This window comes from Sorex araneus, chromosome 5 (assembly GCF_027595985.1).
Source record: "Sorex araneus isolate mSorAra2 chromosome 5, mSorAra2.pri, whole genome shotgun sequence".
Classification (NCBI taxonomy): domain Eukaryota; kingdom Metazoa; phylum Chordata; class Mammalia; order Eulipotyphla; family Soricidae; genus Sorex; species Sorex araneus.
Genome location: NC_073306.1, coordinates 135,232,937 through 135,249,111, shown reverse-complemented (window position 1 = coordinate 135,249,111; position 16,175 = coordinate 135,232,937). Strand labels below are relative to the sequence as shown.

Genomic DNA, 16,175 nt, shown 5'->3' with positions numbered 1-16,175 from the left:
CATTGCGGGTGTGACCCAAAAAGGAAAAAAAAAATTGAATACAGAGGGTGGGAAACCTTATGTATGCCCTGTGGTACACAGCTTGGTAAAATCCACACCAATGATATCCCTGAAGCCTCCGGACCCCAGGGGTGCTGGGTGAAGAAAGATGCGTTGCACACTTAGCCAGCAGAAAGCTTCCATCCAGGTGCCCCCGAAGCCAGCTTTGGGAAGGTATTTCGGGTGAGGGACAGGATGTAGGAATTCCCATCCCCAAAACCGTTGCAATGCCTTCTGAACTGGACAACAGCCCTGGTTAGTACTTAGAGACCAGCATGGGTGGACCCCAACCCTGGGCGTGTCCTGCAAACATTCCTGTTTGAGCTTTACCAATCCCGACCTAGGAAACTCGTTGTTTCTCCTGCTTAAGTAGCTTCAGAAGATGCCTGGGCAATTTCTGTGGATTCCACGGTGCCTCCTTCCTCCCGGGGCTGGTTTTTATTTGGGGGATGTCAAGAGGAAGCGATGCGGAGCCAGAGGCAGCAGGGAGGGTGCTTGCCTTGTATGGGGCTGACACATGGGTTCAATCCCCAATAGCCTGTAGGATCCCCTGAGCACATAGCAGTGATTCCTGAGTGCAGAGCCAGCAGTAGCCTCTGAGCACTGTTGCGTGTGACCCCCCAACCCCCGCCAAAAAAAAATTAAAGAGTGTGGAACGTGGAGATAAAGCCTGGGACAAGTCCTCACTCCCTAGCCTGAGACTTCCAGGCTCAATGCTTGATTCTCTGAGCTTGGCCATCACCTGGGAGAGAGAAAAACATCGCTCTGTCTCTGTATTCTGACACGATGTATCAGAATAGCAGGCGGCTATTCTGTTGTCAATTAGCACAGTGCCAGGCACCAGGTAAACACTTCGCTAGAAGCTGTAAGTGATTTGGGGGTTGCCTTGCACTTGCCTTGCGCAGGGCTAACCCAGGTTCGATTCTCAGCTTCCCACAGGGTCCCCCGAGCACCACCAGGAGTGATTCCTGAGTGCAGAGCCAGGAATAACCCCGTGCATGGCCAGGTGTGAAATAATAATAATAGTAATAGTAATAACAATAATAATAAAATTTTTTGCTCATCCCATTGCTCATCGATTTGTTCGAGCGGGCACCAGTAACGTCTCTCATTGAGAGACTTATTGTTTCTGTTTTTGGCATATCCAATATAGCACAGCGGTTGGGCGTTCGCCTTTCACACAGCCGACCCGAGTTCGATTCCTCCCCTGCTCTCGGAGAGCCCGGCAAGGTACTGAGAGTATCGAGCCCGCACGGTAGCCCAAGCTACCCGTGCATATTGGATATGCTAATAATAATAATGATAATAATAATAATTAAAGCTGTAAGTGGTTTCACTTCCTAAATAATATGCTCACTCTCTCTAGTCCTGACGGAGCACCCTGTCTCAGCTTAGAGACCCATAGGAGTGCCCCAAGGGGTGTTGAGCACTGCAGGCAGAGTCTTGCCGCTCTCACAGAGCAGCCAGAATAGTAACAGGGGGACACGGGAATCCTCTTTGGCCCTCACTGCCAACACTCCCTGCATAGCAGGGCTAGGGGAGACGGCAGGTGCTAGCGCAGTAGTGGGCAAGGAGTCAAGGTGAGTCCCGAGTCCAAACTGAAGATAAGGACTGAATATTCCAAGCCCAGACTGCCCGGGTAAGGGGCCAAGCTTCAAGCACGGCTAAGCCCACAGTCGAAACTCCGGCGCCCACCGTGGGCACACAGGACCCCGTGGCCAGTCAAAGCGTTGAGAGATGCACACACGTGTGTCTCAGCCACACCTGCAGGCCGGATTCAAACAAGTCCCGCCCCGAGAGTTTACACTTCCTCGGGTCTGGAATCAGTCTCAAAATCTGCCTTTCTGGGGCTGGAGCGATAGCACAGCGGGGAGGGCGTTTGCCTTGCATGTGGCTGACCCAGGTTCGATTCCCAGCATCCCATAGGGTCACCTGAGTACCGCCAGGACTAATTCCTGAGTGCATGAGCCAGAAGTAACCCCTGAGCATCACCAGGTGTGACCCAACAAGCAAAAAAAAAAAAAAAAAAAAATTGGGGCTGGAGAGATAGCACAGCGGGTAGGGCGTTTGCCTTGCACGCGGCCGACCCGGGTTCAAATCCCAGCATCCCATATGGTCCCCTGAGCACGGCCAGGGGTAATTCCTGAGTGCAGAGCCAGGAGTAACCCCTGTGCATCGCCAGGTGTGACCCAAAAAGCAAAAAAAAAAAAAAAATTCCTTTCTAACGAGGTCCCAGGTGCTGCTGGTCTCGGGGCTGAAACGTTGAGAACTGTCAGCTTCGGGCAGGATTCTCAAAGAAGGCTGACAGCGCTTAAACGGGTTTAAAATACCAGTGCCTATTTCCCCCCGCCCCCCCCCAAAAAGAACACACACAGAGATGATTTTGACAAGACATGGCTGTGATCTGACCCTCACTCTCATCATTAAGAATGTTAAAAAATATTTTATGAATTGCCAGAGCTCCCCAGGTGAGTTAAATCGAAGCCAAGTTGGAGAACTCCCACTGAGAGCAGTGGTTGCCAGTGGCCACAGGGGGCGCTAGAGCGCAGACAATGAGATGGACATTCTCAGGGCCCAGGTCTCCTCTAGGGGAAAAATAGCCCAGGCCCACCCTAGGGGGACAATAGGACACCAGCCAGCTTTATGCCCATCTGTGCACAGTAAGTTCGAGCCCCTCCTGGTTCAACTATTCGCGCCTCATCATCACCTTAGCCGAGAGCTACCCACCCCACGACTTTTGTCATCACTTTTCGAAGCCAGGGGGAGACTTGGTTGACCAATGTCGTGAAACTGGCCTGCTGGCCGTCTCCTGCTGCCCTCGGACCCAAGTCTCAGGTCGTGCCTCTCAGAACTCGCATTGCCCACGTGCGGCCGCGCCCGGGAGAGCTGAACGCCTTGTCGTCTGTTTGTTATTTTAGTCAGTGAAGGGGGACGGAGGGACCTCTCACTCCGAAGATACAAACGAGAAAGACGCCAGCAGCCAAGTAAGTGACCTGGAGCCCCTCGGTGGCGGCTGGCCACTGGGGGCCTCTCCACTCCATCCTCACGTTGGTGCAAACCTCATGCCAGCTCACATCTCTGCCAGCCCGAGACCACCCCCTGCCATGTGCCAGGCACTGTCTTGGGCTCACAGGTCCAAAGAAGCCAGAGCAGGGGCTGGAGTGATAGCACAGCAGGGAGGGCGTTTGCCTTGCATGCGGCCAACCCGGGTTCGATTCCCAGCATCCCATAGGGTCCCCTGAGCACCGCCAGGAGTAATTCCTGAGTGCAGAGCCAGGAGTAACCCCTGAGCATCGCCGGGTGTGACCCAAAAAGCCAAAAAAAAAAAAAAAGAATAAATGAAATTTTAAAAAAAGAAAAAACAAAGACGCCAGAGCAGTTCTGCTGCTTTTAGCAGAGACTTGTCCCCCCTTCCCTCCTTCTCTCCAGCCTTGGCGCACGGGCTGCGTCCTCCTGTGGCCGCCACCCACCCCTGCCTCCCATCCTCCCGCTTCTGGGCTTCACCCTGTGAAGCATCACTTACTTCAGAGCCGCCTGCCCTCGCTCTCTGGGTCGAGGGAGGACCAGCCTGTGCGGGGAGGACCGCGGTGCCTGGCATATCGCAGGGGTGGATTCTTGAACTCAAAGACATGAGTGAGGGCTCCAGGTTCATTTCCATCCTCTGCTCTAAAGAGCCATCGCGCCACCATCGTCACAACGCTTTGTCTCCTTTCTCTCGTGAACGGGGTCGCCGGTGCTTGACGCCCTAGATACAGGGTCCTTTCGTGGCTCGTCCTCCTCTCCCTCAAGCCTTCGGTCACTGGAACACCCTTCTCAGCTGTGCTTCGCCCGTTGGCAGCAGCGGGAGGGGTACCGAGGGTCTGAGTTGCAGACACCCCCTGCCTGGGCTCGGATCCCCTTCCTCTGTGTGTCTGAACGGGAGTGGGGGGGTGGAGGGGGGTTGGGGGGGTGGCCCACTTGCTGCGTGCCTCCGTTTCCCTGTCTTCACAGACTGAGAAGTTCTGCCACGAGGCGCTGCCTTGCTCGCGTACGGTGGCTCCTGTCAAACCCAGGCATGTCCTAGCACAAGGAGCGCAGTCGAGGTGCCGAGCGGTGGGGGGTCAGGGGGGCAGCTGCCCTCCAAACGTGCTCCATGGAGGGGGCTGAGGTGCGAAGCTCTGTTTGGAGCGTAAGTTTGTGCGGGAGTGGAAAGGCGGTGAGTGGCTGGAGCAGGAGAACGGGGCTGGGAAGGAGAATCCAGGTACAGGGGGTCAAGAGGACCCTGTGCCCGGCCCTCGGCTCAGCTGAGCATCTCCCAGTGGTCACTGCTGGTGGGGCTGAGCCGGGGTGGCCACCGCCTCCTCCCAGCTGGCCTGCGAACGTCCGGGTTCCCCGACAAACCAGGACAGTCGGCGTCCTGGGGCTGGACGTGTGACATGAAGCCAGAAACGGCCACGCTGGCTTCTTCCGACGAGCTCCTTGATTGAGGTCTCGTTCCTCAGGGTCCACCCACGTCAGGATCAGCCACAAGGATGGCGTGGAGCTGGTGCCACCCGGGACCCCGAGCTCTCAGCCTCGCTTGTAAACTGGCAGCCTTTGGGGCAACAAGGCCCCTCCGAAAGGGCGAAGCATGGGACCCACTCGTTTCTAGCATTTTCGGAGGGTTTCCTGGGGGCGGGGGGCCTGAGTCACTCGCAGGCAAGAGGGGACTGGGCGGGGGGCGGTGAGGGACATCCGCAGTGCATTTCCGTCTCAGCTCCAAGCCGGACAGGACTCGCCAGGCTGCAGAAAAGGCTTCTGGGAGGCGCGTCTTTTCTTTCTTTTTTTTTTTTTTTTTGAGGGGGTCACACCCGGCGATGCTCAGGGGTCACTCCTGGTTCATGCACTCAGGAATTACTCCTGGCGGTGCTCAGGGGACCATATGGGATGCTGGGATTCGAACCCGGGTTGGCCGTGTGCAAGGCAAACGCCCTACCAGCTGTGCTATCGCTCCAGCCCGGAGGCGTCTTTTTCTAATGAAACCTGCCCCCCAGGAGGGCTGGCGCCCAGGGAGGCCTTGGGGGTGAAGACCCGCCCTCCTCCACTCACTGGGGCACTCCAGCCACGAAAGGACCACTGCCCAAAGCCATGCTGCCCATGAAGCTGCGGATGCAGACAGTGCCTGACTCAGTGAATCCGAGATGGTCCCCGGGCAAAGGTGCCCACGTGGCCGGGGGTGGAACTTGGCTCTGATCATGTGCCAGGAGCAACGCTTTGAGATGTTGAGGTCGATCATTTTTTTTTTTCAAGGACATCTTGGGCATGAAGAATGCAATGTTGGGGGCTGGAGCAATAGCACAGCGAGGAGGGCGTTTGCTTTGCACGCAGCCGACCCCGGTTCCATTCCCAGCCTCCCAGACAGTCCCGAGGCACCGCCAGGAGCAATTCCCAAGTGCAGAGCCTGGAGTAACCCCTGAGCATTGATGGGTGTGACCCGAAAAGAAAAGAAAATGCCATGTCAAGTTTCCATGGAACACACAGACCCTATGTACCTGAACTGTACCCTCAACCCCCCAGGGCTCATCCCTGGGGGTCTGGGCACCCTCCCCTTTCCGTAGCCCCCCCAAACAGTCTCCCCCTATCAAAGCTGCACTCCAACTGGTTTCTCACACTGGGGGAATATCCTCTTGCCCTCGGCTGGTCCGGCTGAGCGCTGAGACTCCCCCAGGTCTGAACTCGATGAGTCAATGAAGTCAATGAGGAGGAGAAGCATTTTACATTTTCTTTTCCTTCTTTCTTTTTTATTTTCTTTGGGGGGGTCACACCCAGCAATGCACAGGGGTTACTCCTGGATCTACACTCAGAAATTATTCCTGACTTTGCTCAAGGGACCATTTGGGATGCTGGGAATCGAACCCTGGGTTGGCCGCGTGCAAAACAATGCCCTACCTGCTGTGCTATCGCTCCAGCCCCGCATTTTCCATTTTCAACGTCCTAAGTTTCCTGTTGTTGGGCTGGAGCAATAACAGGAGGCACTTGCCTTGCATGTGGCCAACCCAGGTTCAATCCTTGGCACCCCACAGGGTCCTTGGAGCCCCTCCAGGAGTGATCCCTGAGCCCTCCTGGATGTGGTCCAACAAACAAAAGGAAAAGGAAAAAAGAGGAAAAATATTTCCTGTTATCTATATTTTGCCTACTCTGTTTTTGAGGGGAAATTTGGGATTTTACTCACCTCTTCCTGTGGGTGGCCATGAAGACTGTCAACATTTCACTTTATTTTGGAAGGCTTGACATTCACAACCAACTGTCATATGATCTTGTGTTTCGGGGGCCACACCCAGTGGCGCTCAGGGGCTACTCCCAGCTCAGTGCTCAGGGCCCAGGGAACCTCAGGCAAACATCTGCTCCAACCATTCAGCCTTGCCCTCAGCCCGAAACAACCACTGGTCTTAGCACTTTCATCAGTGAAATGACGGGCTCATGCCAGAACTCAAGTCAGACGTGGTCATGAAGGGCATTCCTACATGCCAATTTTATTTACTTATAACTTCTGTTTTTTGAGGCTCATCCCGCAGTGCTCAGGGCTGACTCCTGGCTCTGTGCTCAAGAATCACTGTTGGTGGTGCTTAGGGGACCATATGCAATGCTGGGGATCAAACCAGGATTGTCTACCTGCAAGGCATGCATCTTACCCCCATACTATCACTCGGGCCCCCTACATACTGCTTTTTTGGATGCATACCTAAAACTGTCATAATGTTCTATTGTCATGGATTCAATTAAAAGCCATTTTTAAAAATTAGGGATGGGAGCCGGCACGGAAAGACAGGCCAGCACGGAAGGTGTTTGCCTTGCACGTAGCCAACACACGTTCCACACCCGGCATCCTGTGGGGTCCCCCAATCACTGCCCCAAAGCAGAACCGAAATAATATATTTTGTATTGTCTGTGATGAAAAACTGCTGAGGGGCTGGAGCGATAGCACAGCGGGTAGGGCGTTTGCCTTGCACGCGGCCAACCCGGGTTCAAATCCCAGCATCCCATATGGTCCCCTGAGCACCGCCAGGGGTGATTCCTGAGTGCATGAGCCAGGAGTGACTCCTGTGCATTGCTGGGTGTGACCCAAAAAGCAAAAAAAAAAAAGAAAGAAAGAAAAGAAAAACTGCTGAAATGATCTATAAGGCACACAAGGCTCAACCTTTACCAACATGTCAGTGGTCTCTTATATAGAAGGGCTCTGGGGCTCCTGGGTGAAGTGCAACACTCTCTGCAGGCCTTCTTATTCCTTCTTTGCTTCATCCCACTCAGGAGCCCTGGGCGCAGGCGTCTCCGGGTCTGTTCCCGGGCCACGGAGACCCGTCTGCAGCCCCTAACGGTGCGTCTTGTTTGCACCCTCAGACGTCCAACGCCGCCGCCGCGGAGAAGGTCGTCACGCCGCCGCCGGGGCCCGAGCCGGCAGCGGCAACCCCGAAGGGCAAGGAAGGACCCTCCAAGGACAAGAAGTCCCCCGCCGCCGCCCCCGCTGCCGCGCCCACCGCCCCCGCCCCGGCCTCGGAGACAAACAAGCCGAAGGGGAACAAGCAGGAAGCCCCAGCCCCGGAGCCTGCTGGGGCAGCTGCCAACGCCCTGCAGAACGGGGGCGGGCACGGCTCCCCGCGGAGGCCCGAGAAGTGGCGGCAGCCCCTCGGGGGCTTCTTCAAGAGTCTGGTGGGTCCGGTCCCCTCTTCATCCCGGGTTCTCAGGCCAGGGGGACCCCGGGGCCAGCGGGGCTGTCTGCATAACTGTCAGACAGGGCTTTATTGAGCATGTACTATGTGCCAGGCCCAGAGAGCAGAGAAGCCTTGGCCTTGCCACTAGGGAACCCCGAGGTCAGATTGGGGGACTAGGGGAGGCCACAGCAGAGCCAGTGGAGGGAGAAGGCCAGGGCAGGTCGAAGGCAGTGGAGACAACAGGAACATAGGGGTCCCTGAGAGACCCAGAACTGTATTTCAGGGGGTGGGGGGTGGAGGAGAAAATATCCCATAGTGCTATACTCAGTACCCCAGGCACAGCACCATAGTTCCACACTCTGCATATGCACCGGGCCCTGGGTACCGTGTCAGCCCACACAGGGCACAGTGGGCATCCCCACTGTAAACACTGCAGGGGCCCCGGGTACCGTGTCAGCCCACACAGGGCACAGTGGGCATCCCCACTGTAAACACTGCAGGGGCCCCGGGTACCGTGTCAGCCCACGCAGGGCACAGCGGGCATCCCCACTGTAAACACTGCAGGGGCCCCGGGTACTGTGTCAACCCACACTAGGCGCAGCCCACGCTGTCCCCCAGCCCTGTGGCCATGCGCTCGCTGCTGCACATGGCAAGGACCCTGCGTGTCCACTGTGCACTGCATTGCTGCCACGGCGGTGCTGGCCCCATCCTAGGTGCCAGCGTTCGTCCCAGACAGGCGCTCTTCCCTGTCCTCCCGGCAGCACCGCCCACATGCCACTGCGTTCTTGCTCATCTCCATTCTCTGGACGCCAGCCTGTCATTAAGTATCTAGACACACTGTCACATGTCCTGCGCAGCACATAGTATAGAGACTCTGGATACATCTACAGCCCATCCCCCATGCGTCCCTGTGGTCTACTTGACTACTGTGTATCAGACTATTACTCATATGTGCAACATAGTTTTAAAAATGTTTTAGTATTTATAGTTACTATTTCAGTTACACCCTGCCACCCTATTTTAAACTGTTTGTATATAAAATAGTACTGTTGGGGGCTGGAGCAATAGCACAGCGGGGAGGGCATTTACCTTGCATGCAGCTGACCCGGGTTCAATTCCCAGCATCCCATAAGGTCTCTGAGTACCGCCAGGAGTAATTCCTGAGTACAGAGCCAGGAGTAACCCCTGAGCATCGCCAGGTGTGACCCCAAAAAGCAATAATATTAATAATAATAATAAAATATTACTGTTGACCTATCCTGCTCTCTATTATAAATACATATATCATAGAGTAGTCTCTCTAGGTGCTAATTTATATTATCCTCTACTATCCTGTGTCATTTCCTATATAGAGATGCACACATACACACACATACATACATGCACACACACACACGCACACATACACACGCACGCTCACACACACATACACATCCCGGGAAAGCCAGTGTTTGCAATAAAGACCAGATCATAGGCTGAGGGTCAGGGGTCAAGAAGCGCCACACGGCACAGAGGGGATTGGAGGGCCCTCAGCCTCTCTGGATCTTGATCTGGTGATGCTTCTGTGCTCACCTGTGCTGGCCCGCTCCCCCCAAATGCAGGCACGAAGCTCTCTCTCTTACAGAGGAGTAGAATCCTACTGGCACTAGCGCTGTGGGTACTGGCCGCATTCTTCTCCCTCTCTGAGAAGTGCCTGCCACGGACCAGACCCCCTGCTAGGGCTCGCCGTGGCCTCCAGCACCTCCATCACTACAGGGCGCCCACAACAAGGTGCCAGGCGCTCGCTCGACACCAGGCGACAGCAGCCAGTGTCAAGGTCCCTCTCCAGGGAGGGGGCAGATGTTAGATGAGTCTCGGGCGTAAATAAGGCAGGTCGGGACTGGTCAGACTCACGCCCACGAGGTCTACCGCCCTGGATTCGACCCCCGGTACCACATGATCCCCTCAAACATCACCAGGAGACCCCCACAGGGCTTGGTTGGGCGTGGCCCTGCCACCCAGAGAGGTTCTCTCGACAGTGGCACGGCTTTAGGGAACAACCAGGCAACAGAGGAAGCTGCAGCGAGCTCTGACGGCAGAGGCTGCCCCCACCAGCCCAGCTCACAGCTCACACCACTTTCTCCCCGTTCATCCCTCTGGGATCACCCCTGTCACCTCATTTCAAGGGGGGGAGGGGAGAGCCACACACGTTCATTCATTCATCCAAGACTGACAGCCAGCTAGGAAGTCACGAACCCACACAGATCCTGAGAGCTCGTGCTGGCCCCACCTCCTGGAAGATTCTATTTCCCCCAGGCAGGATCCTGCCCATAGTATGTGCTGAATAAAAGGCAGGGGGGTGGCTGATCCATCACTGGTTTTTGTTTCATCAGGCTCCAACGTCTTTGTATTTCTCTCCAGGGACCAAAGCGGATGTCGGATGCCCAAGTGCAGACAGACCCCGTCTCCATTGGACCCGCTGGCAAATCCAAGTAAACAAACACTCCAGCCCGCTGGCAAATCCAAGTAAACAAACACTCCAGCCCGTCCCCACCAAGTCCTCCCGCCAGAGACGCCTTTTCGCTCTCCCATCTCCTCCCCAACCTGCCCATGTGTATATCTTGTCTTCTGCCGGCGAAACTCTGCCTACAAATTAGCCCGCGCTGTTGTATATTGAGGTGTATTATTTACGTCTCTGGCCCAGTCTTTCCTGGTAAATCATGTAAAGATGGTTTAGCACGTTAACTACTTAGGTCGGAAGAGTTGGTGGCCACCCCTCCCCCCAGCAGGGGAGGGGGCGAGGGAGGGCGTGCAGAATGCATTCGGGTGCAGCTACGGGAAACAGGGGTGACAAGTTTAGCTGCAGAAAAGGAAACGCCTGCTGGGAGTGATTAGGCTTTGTATTGAAATGGGCTCCTCGAAGCTGGGAGAGGAGAGATGGAAATCCGTGAGTTCACATTTCAAGGAGAAAGAACAGGGCCACGCTGGGAGGTTGCCAACTTCCGGGGAAGGAATGTGTGGGGAATAAGAAAGGAATGGCTGCGAGCTGGCTTGCAAGTAGGGTCCTTGAACATTTCTGACAAGGAGGCACAGATCAGCTGGAAGAAGGCTTGAAAAGGGGGAAAACAGTTGCTTTTTTGGAAGCTCAGGGAGAAAGGCGAGATTACAACTTGGAAAACAAAACAAGTGAGATTGCAGGTTTATTTTGCAACACCAGGGGACGTCATTTCATCCTGCATCTTGTATCCCTAACAAAGATCTGGTCTCTGCACTCTTCCGTGATTAATGTTTCTCAGATGGCTGAGGGGCTTGCTTCATCTGTTCTGTCTGACACTTATCCCAAGTCTGTCTATAATTTCCTAATGTTCTCAGGATGTGCTCTGATGTAAACCCAGTAATCCCAGCTAATAAAAATTTATAGATTATTCAAATACCGGAGGTTTTTTAATACTTGTACAGAAAAATAAATAGGACCATAAGTCTAATACAATGTAACTCCAAGTAGCATATGATTGACTGATATTATGTTTAATGTATCTTTCATTTCCTGATTTAATAAAAAAAAGTTCTTAAAGCATCTTTTAATTTTCAACTTGTAAAGCGGAGTTCTCATTGTCCATATCTGACAAGCTTTTGTCCTCCACATCGTAAAGGCAGTGCTCTCCCTCCCCCTCCCCTTCCTCCTCCTCCTCCTCCCTCCCAGATTCCCCAGACTGCTCTGTGGAATGGGTGCATACACACACACACACACACACACACAGATATATGGCATGCATGCACATCCTATCCACGTGTGTACACTGCATGTTGGCATCACACAAGCACTTAGACATGTGTGCACATATATACTGCATGTCCACAAGTACATACAGATGTTTATGTGATGCATGCATGCACATACAGATGTGCACACACATGCACACACATACACATATAGATGTGTGCACTGTGCACATGTATATTGGCATGTACACAAGCACAGAGATGCTAGCACACGTTTAATGGCACACACATACAGGTGTGTGTTGGCATGTGCACAGACATACAGTTGCATGTATATTGACATGCACAAGCACATTGGTACGCAGGTGGTGCACATGCGGCATGCATGCATGCAGGTATGTAGCATGTGGGATGGCATGCACACACACATATGTGTGCTCTCGTGTGTTAGCACACACACAGCACAGGCGTGTGCATGCATTGTGTGCATATGTGGAATGGCGTGCACACGCGTGAGTAAAACAGATCCTGCAGCAGAGCGCAGACAAGGAGGCTGCAGAGGCCCCTCCTGGCACCCGGGCAGGGAGAGGGGGAGACGGGCCAGGCTGTGGCCAAGGACTCTCCGGGCTGGAGTTTCAGCTCTGCCTCAAGGGGTGCTGGGGAAGTTAGTGCCTGCGGCAAAGGGGGCGGCCTTTGCCCTCTGGGCTAGGGGAGGGGGGTGTAGCCAGCCGGAAGTAAGCGGGGATTCCTCCTCAGAAGCCTGGAGGGAGCGGGAGCTGCAGGCACAAAGCTGCCGGGAGGAGGGAGAGCAGGCCGGGAGGAGGAGGGGGAGCAGGCCGGGAGGAGGGGGAGCAGCCTTGGAGGAGGGAGAGCAGGCTGGGAGGAGGAGAGGGAGCAGGCTGGGAGGAGGGGGAGCAAGCCAGGAGGAGGGAGAGCAGGCTGGGAGGAGGAGGGGCAGCAGGCTGGGAGGAGGAGGGGGAGCAGGCTGGGAGGAGGGGGAGCAAGCCAGGAGGAGGGAGAGCAGGCTGGGAGGAGGAGGGGCAGCAGGCTGGGAGGAGGAGGGGGAGCAGGCTGGGAGGAGGGGGAGCAAGCCAGGAGGAGGGGGAGCAAGCCAGGAGGAGGGGGAGCGGGCCGGGAGGAGGAGGCAGAGCAGGCCGGGAGGAGGAGGCAGAGCAGGCCGGGAGGAGGAGGGAGAGCAGACTGGGAGGAGGGAGAGCAGGCTGGGAGGAGGAGGGGGAGCGGGCCGGGAGGAGGGGGAGCAGGCGCGGCCTGCCCCGCCGCTGTCACACCAGGATGCAGCAAAGGGCTTTGGGAAAATGTGCCGACAAAAGTCGCATCAAGACAAGAGCCGGGTCTGGGGTGCTGGGGCACACCTGCCCCTGGTGGGCCTGGCCAGCTGCCAGTGTCCAGCAGTCAGGGCTGTCCCTCACCGCCGGGTCAGCAGCTGCAGAGCTGGGCTGGCAACCGCAGACCTGCCCGACACCAGATTCTGAGTCAGGGGCTGTCCCAGCCTCATCCGCCTCGGGCCCTGATGCACGACCAGGGACAGAGCACTGGGGGCACCTAGGGAGGTCCTGGGCGGGCGAGAAAACCAGGGCCCTGGCATCCCTTGGTCTCCCGACACCAGGGGGTGGTCAGGGTGACCTTTGACCTGTGGCATGGACAAAGAGGTCTCTGAGGCCAGTTCCAGGCCCTGGGCACGCCAGGGGCTCCTCCCGTCCCCCACCCCATGGGGGGTAATGAAACTTTTTTGCTTTTTGGGTCACAGCTGGTGATGCACAGGGGTTACATTCATTGCAGATCACAGGGCTCTGCACTCAGGAATGACTCCTGGCGGTGCTTGGGGGACCCTATGGACCCTGTGGGGTGCTGGGAATCGAACCCGGGTCCGCCGGGTGAAAGGCAAATGCCCTACCTACCAGCCCCAGGAATGAGACTTCTGTAAAAGCCTCACCCCTGAACCACTGCACTTTCCCTCCTGGCCGAGAGGGTGAGGAGCCATCTCGTGCTAAATTTACTGTGCTCAGGTTCTAATCTCTCAGGCAGGAAGTCTAAACCAGGGAGGGCTCAAACATGACATCCCTGGGGCTCCAGCTGTGCATTAACTCGACCTCCGACGGGCAGTTTGGTGGATGGTCGTTTCGAAAGGCCATTCCCTACACATGAAAGAGAAATTCATCCCAAATTGCACAGTTTCCCAAGAGTACGACCCCCACCCACCCCTGCCTCAAGGGTACCCAGCAAAGTTCGGGGGACGTGGATTATTGGGAACAGGAATCTGTCACACACACACACACACACACACACACACACACACACACACACACACACACAGGACACCCAGCCCACAGCTAACAGCAGGCCTTGAGGAGTGCGGCTGAGGGCTAGGGTTAGGGTTAGAGTTAGGTAGGGTTAGGGTTAGAGTTAGGGTAGAGTTAGGGTTAGGGTAGGGTTAGGGTTAGGGACTCCCTTGCCTTGCTCACTCCTGGGGTATTTATTGATCTATTTCATGTCCCTTTCAGGTGCTGGGCCAGGTGGGGCTTCTCCAGGGTCAAGAAGAAGAAGTGGCCCTTGGAGAAGCAGAGCTGCTGAGCCAACAGTAACCCAAGGAGCAGAGGGCAAAGCCCGTCCCCTCTCTCCCGGTCATCCCTGCGGGGACTTCGGACTGACGTCAGCTAAGGGCACTCTACAGAAGCACAGTCTCTGCATCCCCAACACGGAGAGATGCCCGAAGGGAAGGAAGGAAGGAAGGAGAGAGGAATTCTCAGAACTCTCAGCCTCAGCAAAGTCTCCTGCTTTTGAACACAGACCTTCATCCCTGCCGCCTCCTCCCCGCTCCCTGTCTTGCCGAACCCCTTCACTTGTTTGCAAACAGTGCAGATGTTTTAGGGTCCCATGCATCCTTCCCCGGGGACCAGAGACGAGGGAGTGCATCCTACAGGCTCCAGGGAGCAGATTCCTGTCATCAGGACCTCAATAAACGTCCTTCTGCAATCCGACGGACCCGAGTGGAACCTCAGCGGCAAAGCCATCCGGACTCCACCTTTCGGGCGGGAGGGGAAACTGAGTTCAACGATGAACCCCCGGCCCGAGTGCCAGCCACCCAGGAGGCCAGCTACGGAGAGGCGGGCTCCCAGAGCCCCACACTCACCAATTCCCACGTGCCCAGGGAAGTCCTTCTGACACAGCAGCTGGCAGGGGGCGTGGAGCCAGGCTGCGCTGGGGTCCCCCTACACCGGCTTCTGGGGAGAGAAACCCCCTGGCCACGTGGATGCTCTAGATATGTGAGCTCCCTCGGGAAGGAAGGAAGTGACTTCCCGAGCGGCAAACTCGGCCGATTCGTAACTCAGATCTCTGGTTGGGGGCCTGGAGCCGGGGCTGGGGGCAGCCCTTGGCCTAAACTGGCTTCCTGGGAGAGGGGAGAGGGGCTCCTTCGATTTTCCCAGAAGCCCCCTGTCAGGGGCCCAACCCACAGGGGTCAGGGGACTCCCTGCCATGTCAGAGTTGGGATAACCTAGTCACGTCTCACATCTCGCACTCGAGACTCGGGTGCTCAGGAAGCTTCTGGATGCCTCGGTGACAGCCCCACGTCCGTCACTGCACCAAGTCAGCCTGCTGTCTCGTTGCCTTTTGGGGACACTGGCCAACACCTGGACGCTTTGGCCTCTGTCGGCCCCACCCAGGGGCCCTTCCAGGCTGTGTGGCTCCAAAGGACTCCTTCCTCCCTCCGGGGGTCACTAACCAACGTATTTTTCTTAACTCCAGGGCCTGGGGTCTGGCCTTTGCCCAGAGGAGACGTTTCCTCTCCCTGGTGCAGCAGGAAGTGGGCCCGGCCCGCTCTGCAGAATTGATTATGGGCGTCCAGAGCGCAGTCAAGTTCAAGGAGGAAATAGTAGGACTCGAGGAAATGGGGCAAAAGCACTTTCCTCTGGGGTTTCACTCTCCTCCCACCAGCAGAGATGAGGTGGGCTGGGGGGTGAGGGGCAGGTTTTTGGGTAGGGTTTGGGGTTTTTTTTTGGGGGGGGGAGGTCGTGCCATACCCAGCTGAGCTCAGGGCTTACTCCTGGCTCTGAGCTCAAGGATAGTGTCTGGCAGGGCTCAGAGGACCCTGTGGACAGAAGGGACCAATTCCTCTAACCCCCGCCCAGAAAAGCAAAGTTGGGCTGTTAGGCTGTGATGTCGTAAACTCTGGCCCTTCCTGGCTGTGACCCCAACCCTACCATCAGTGACCAGCCCATGCCTGGACCGGGGGAGAACCCCCGGAGCATGGTTGGATGACTCTGGCCCCTTCCTTTGGGAAGCAGGTGTCCTGTGCTCTAAACGGAATTTTTTTTTTTTTAAGGAGAAACCCAGTTTTTATTTTATTTATTTCTGTTTTTGGTTTTGGAGTCACACCTGGCGATGCACAGGGGTTCCTCCTGGCTCTGCACTCAGGAATTACTCCTGGCGGTGCTCGGGGGACCCTATGGGATGCTGGGAATCGAACTCGGGTCGGCCGCGTGTGAGGCAAATGTCCTTCCCACTGTACTATCGCTCCAGCCCCAAAACTGAGAGTATTTTTGTCCCAAGCTTGGTGAGCCCTGGGGAGCGCCCAGCGGTCTGAGGGCGAGTCCCAGAAGGATTCGCCTGTCCTCACCTGAGGAGAATCCAAAGGACAAGTTCCCACGTCCACTCCAGCCCCTGTAGATCAAACACTCTGGCCGTGGGGCCCCACCCAATCTGTGTTCTAGCCAGCCTCCCAGTGCTCGAAGACAAGAGAGACACCTG

General features: G+C 56.0%; 1 protein-coding gene across 1 annotated transcript in view; it reads left to right on the top strand.

Moving 5' to 3' along the window:
• The window catches only part of BCAS1 (brain enriched myelin associated protein 1), a 98,530-nt gene extending 83,119 nt beyond the window's left edge, over positions 1–15,411 (top strand). The window contains exons 10-13 of the mRNA XM_055140408.1: positions 2,958–3,023; positions 7,396–7,704; positions 10,107–10,177; positions 13,931–15,411. Of these exons, the coding sequence (XP_054996383.1) occupies positions 2,958–3,023; positions 7,396–7,704; positions 10,107–10,177; positions 13,931–14,000 (516 nt within the window). The 3' untranslated portion in view covers positions 14,001–15,411. The remainder of the gene's footprint in view (positions 1–2,957; positions 3,024–7,395; positions 7,705–10,106; positions 10,178–13,930) is intronic.
• The last annotated feature ends 764 nt before the right edge of the window (positions 15,412–16,175 follow it).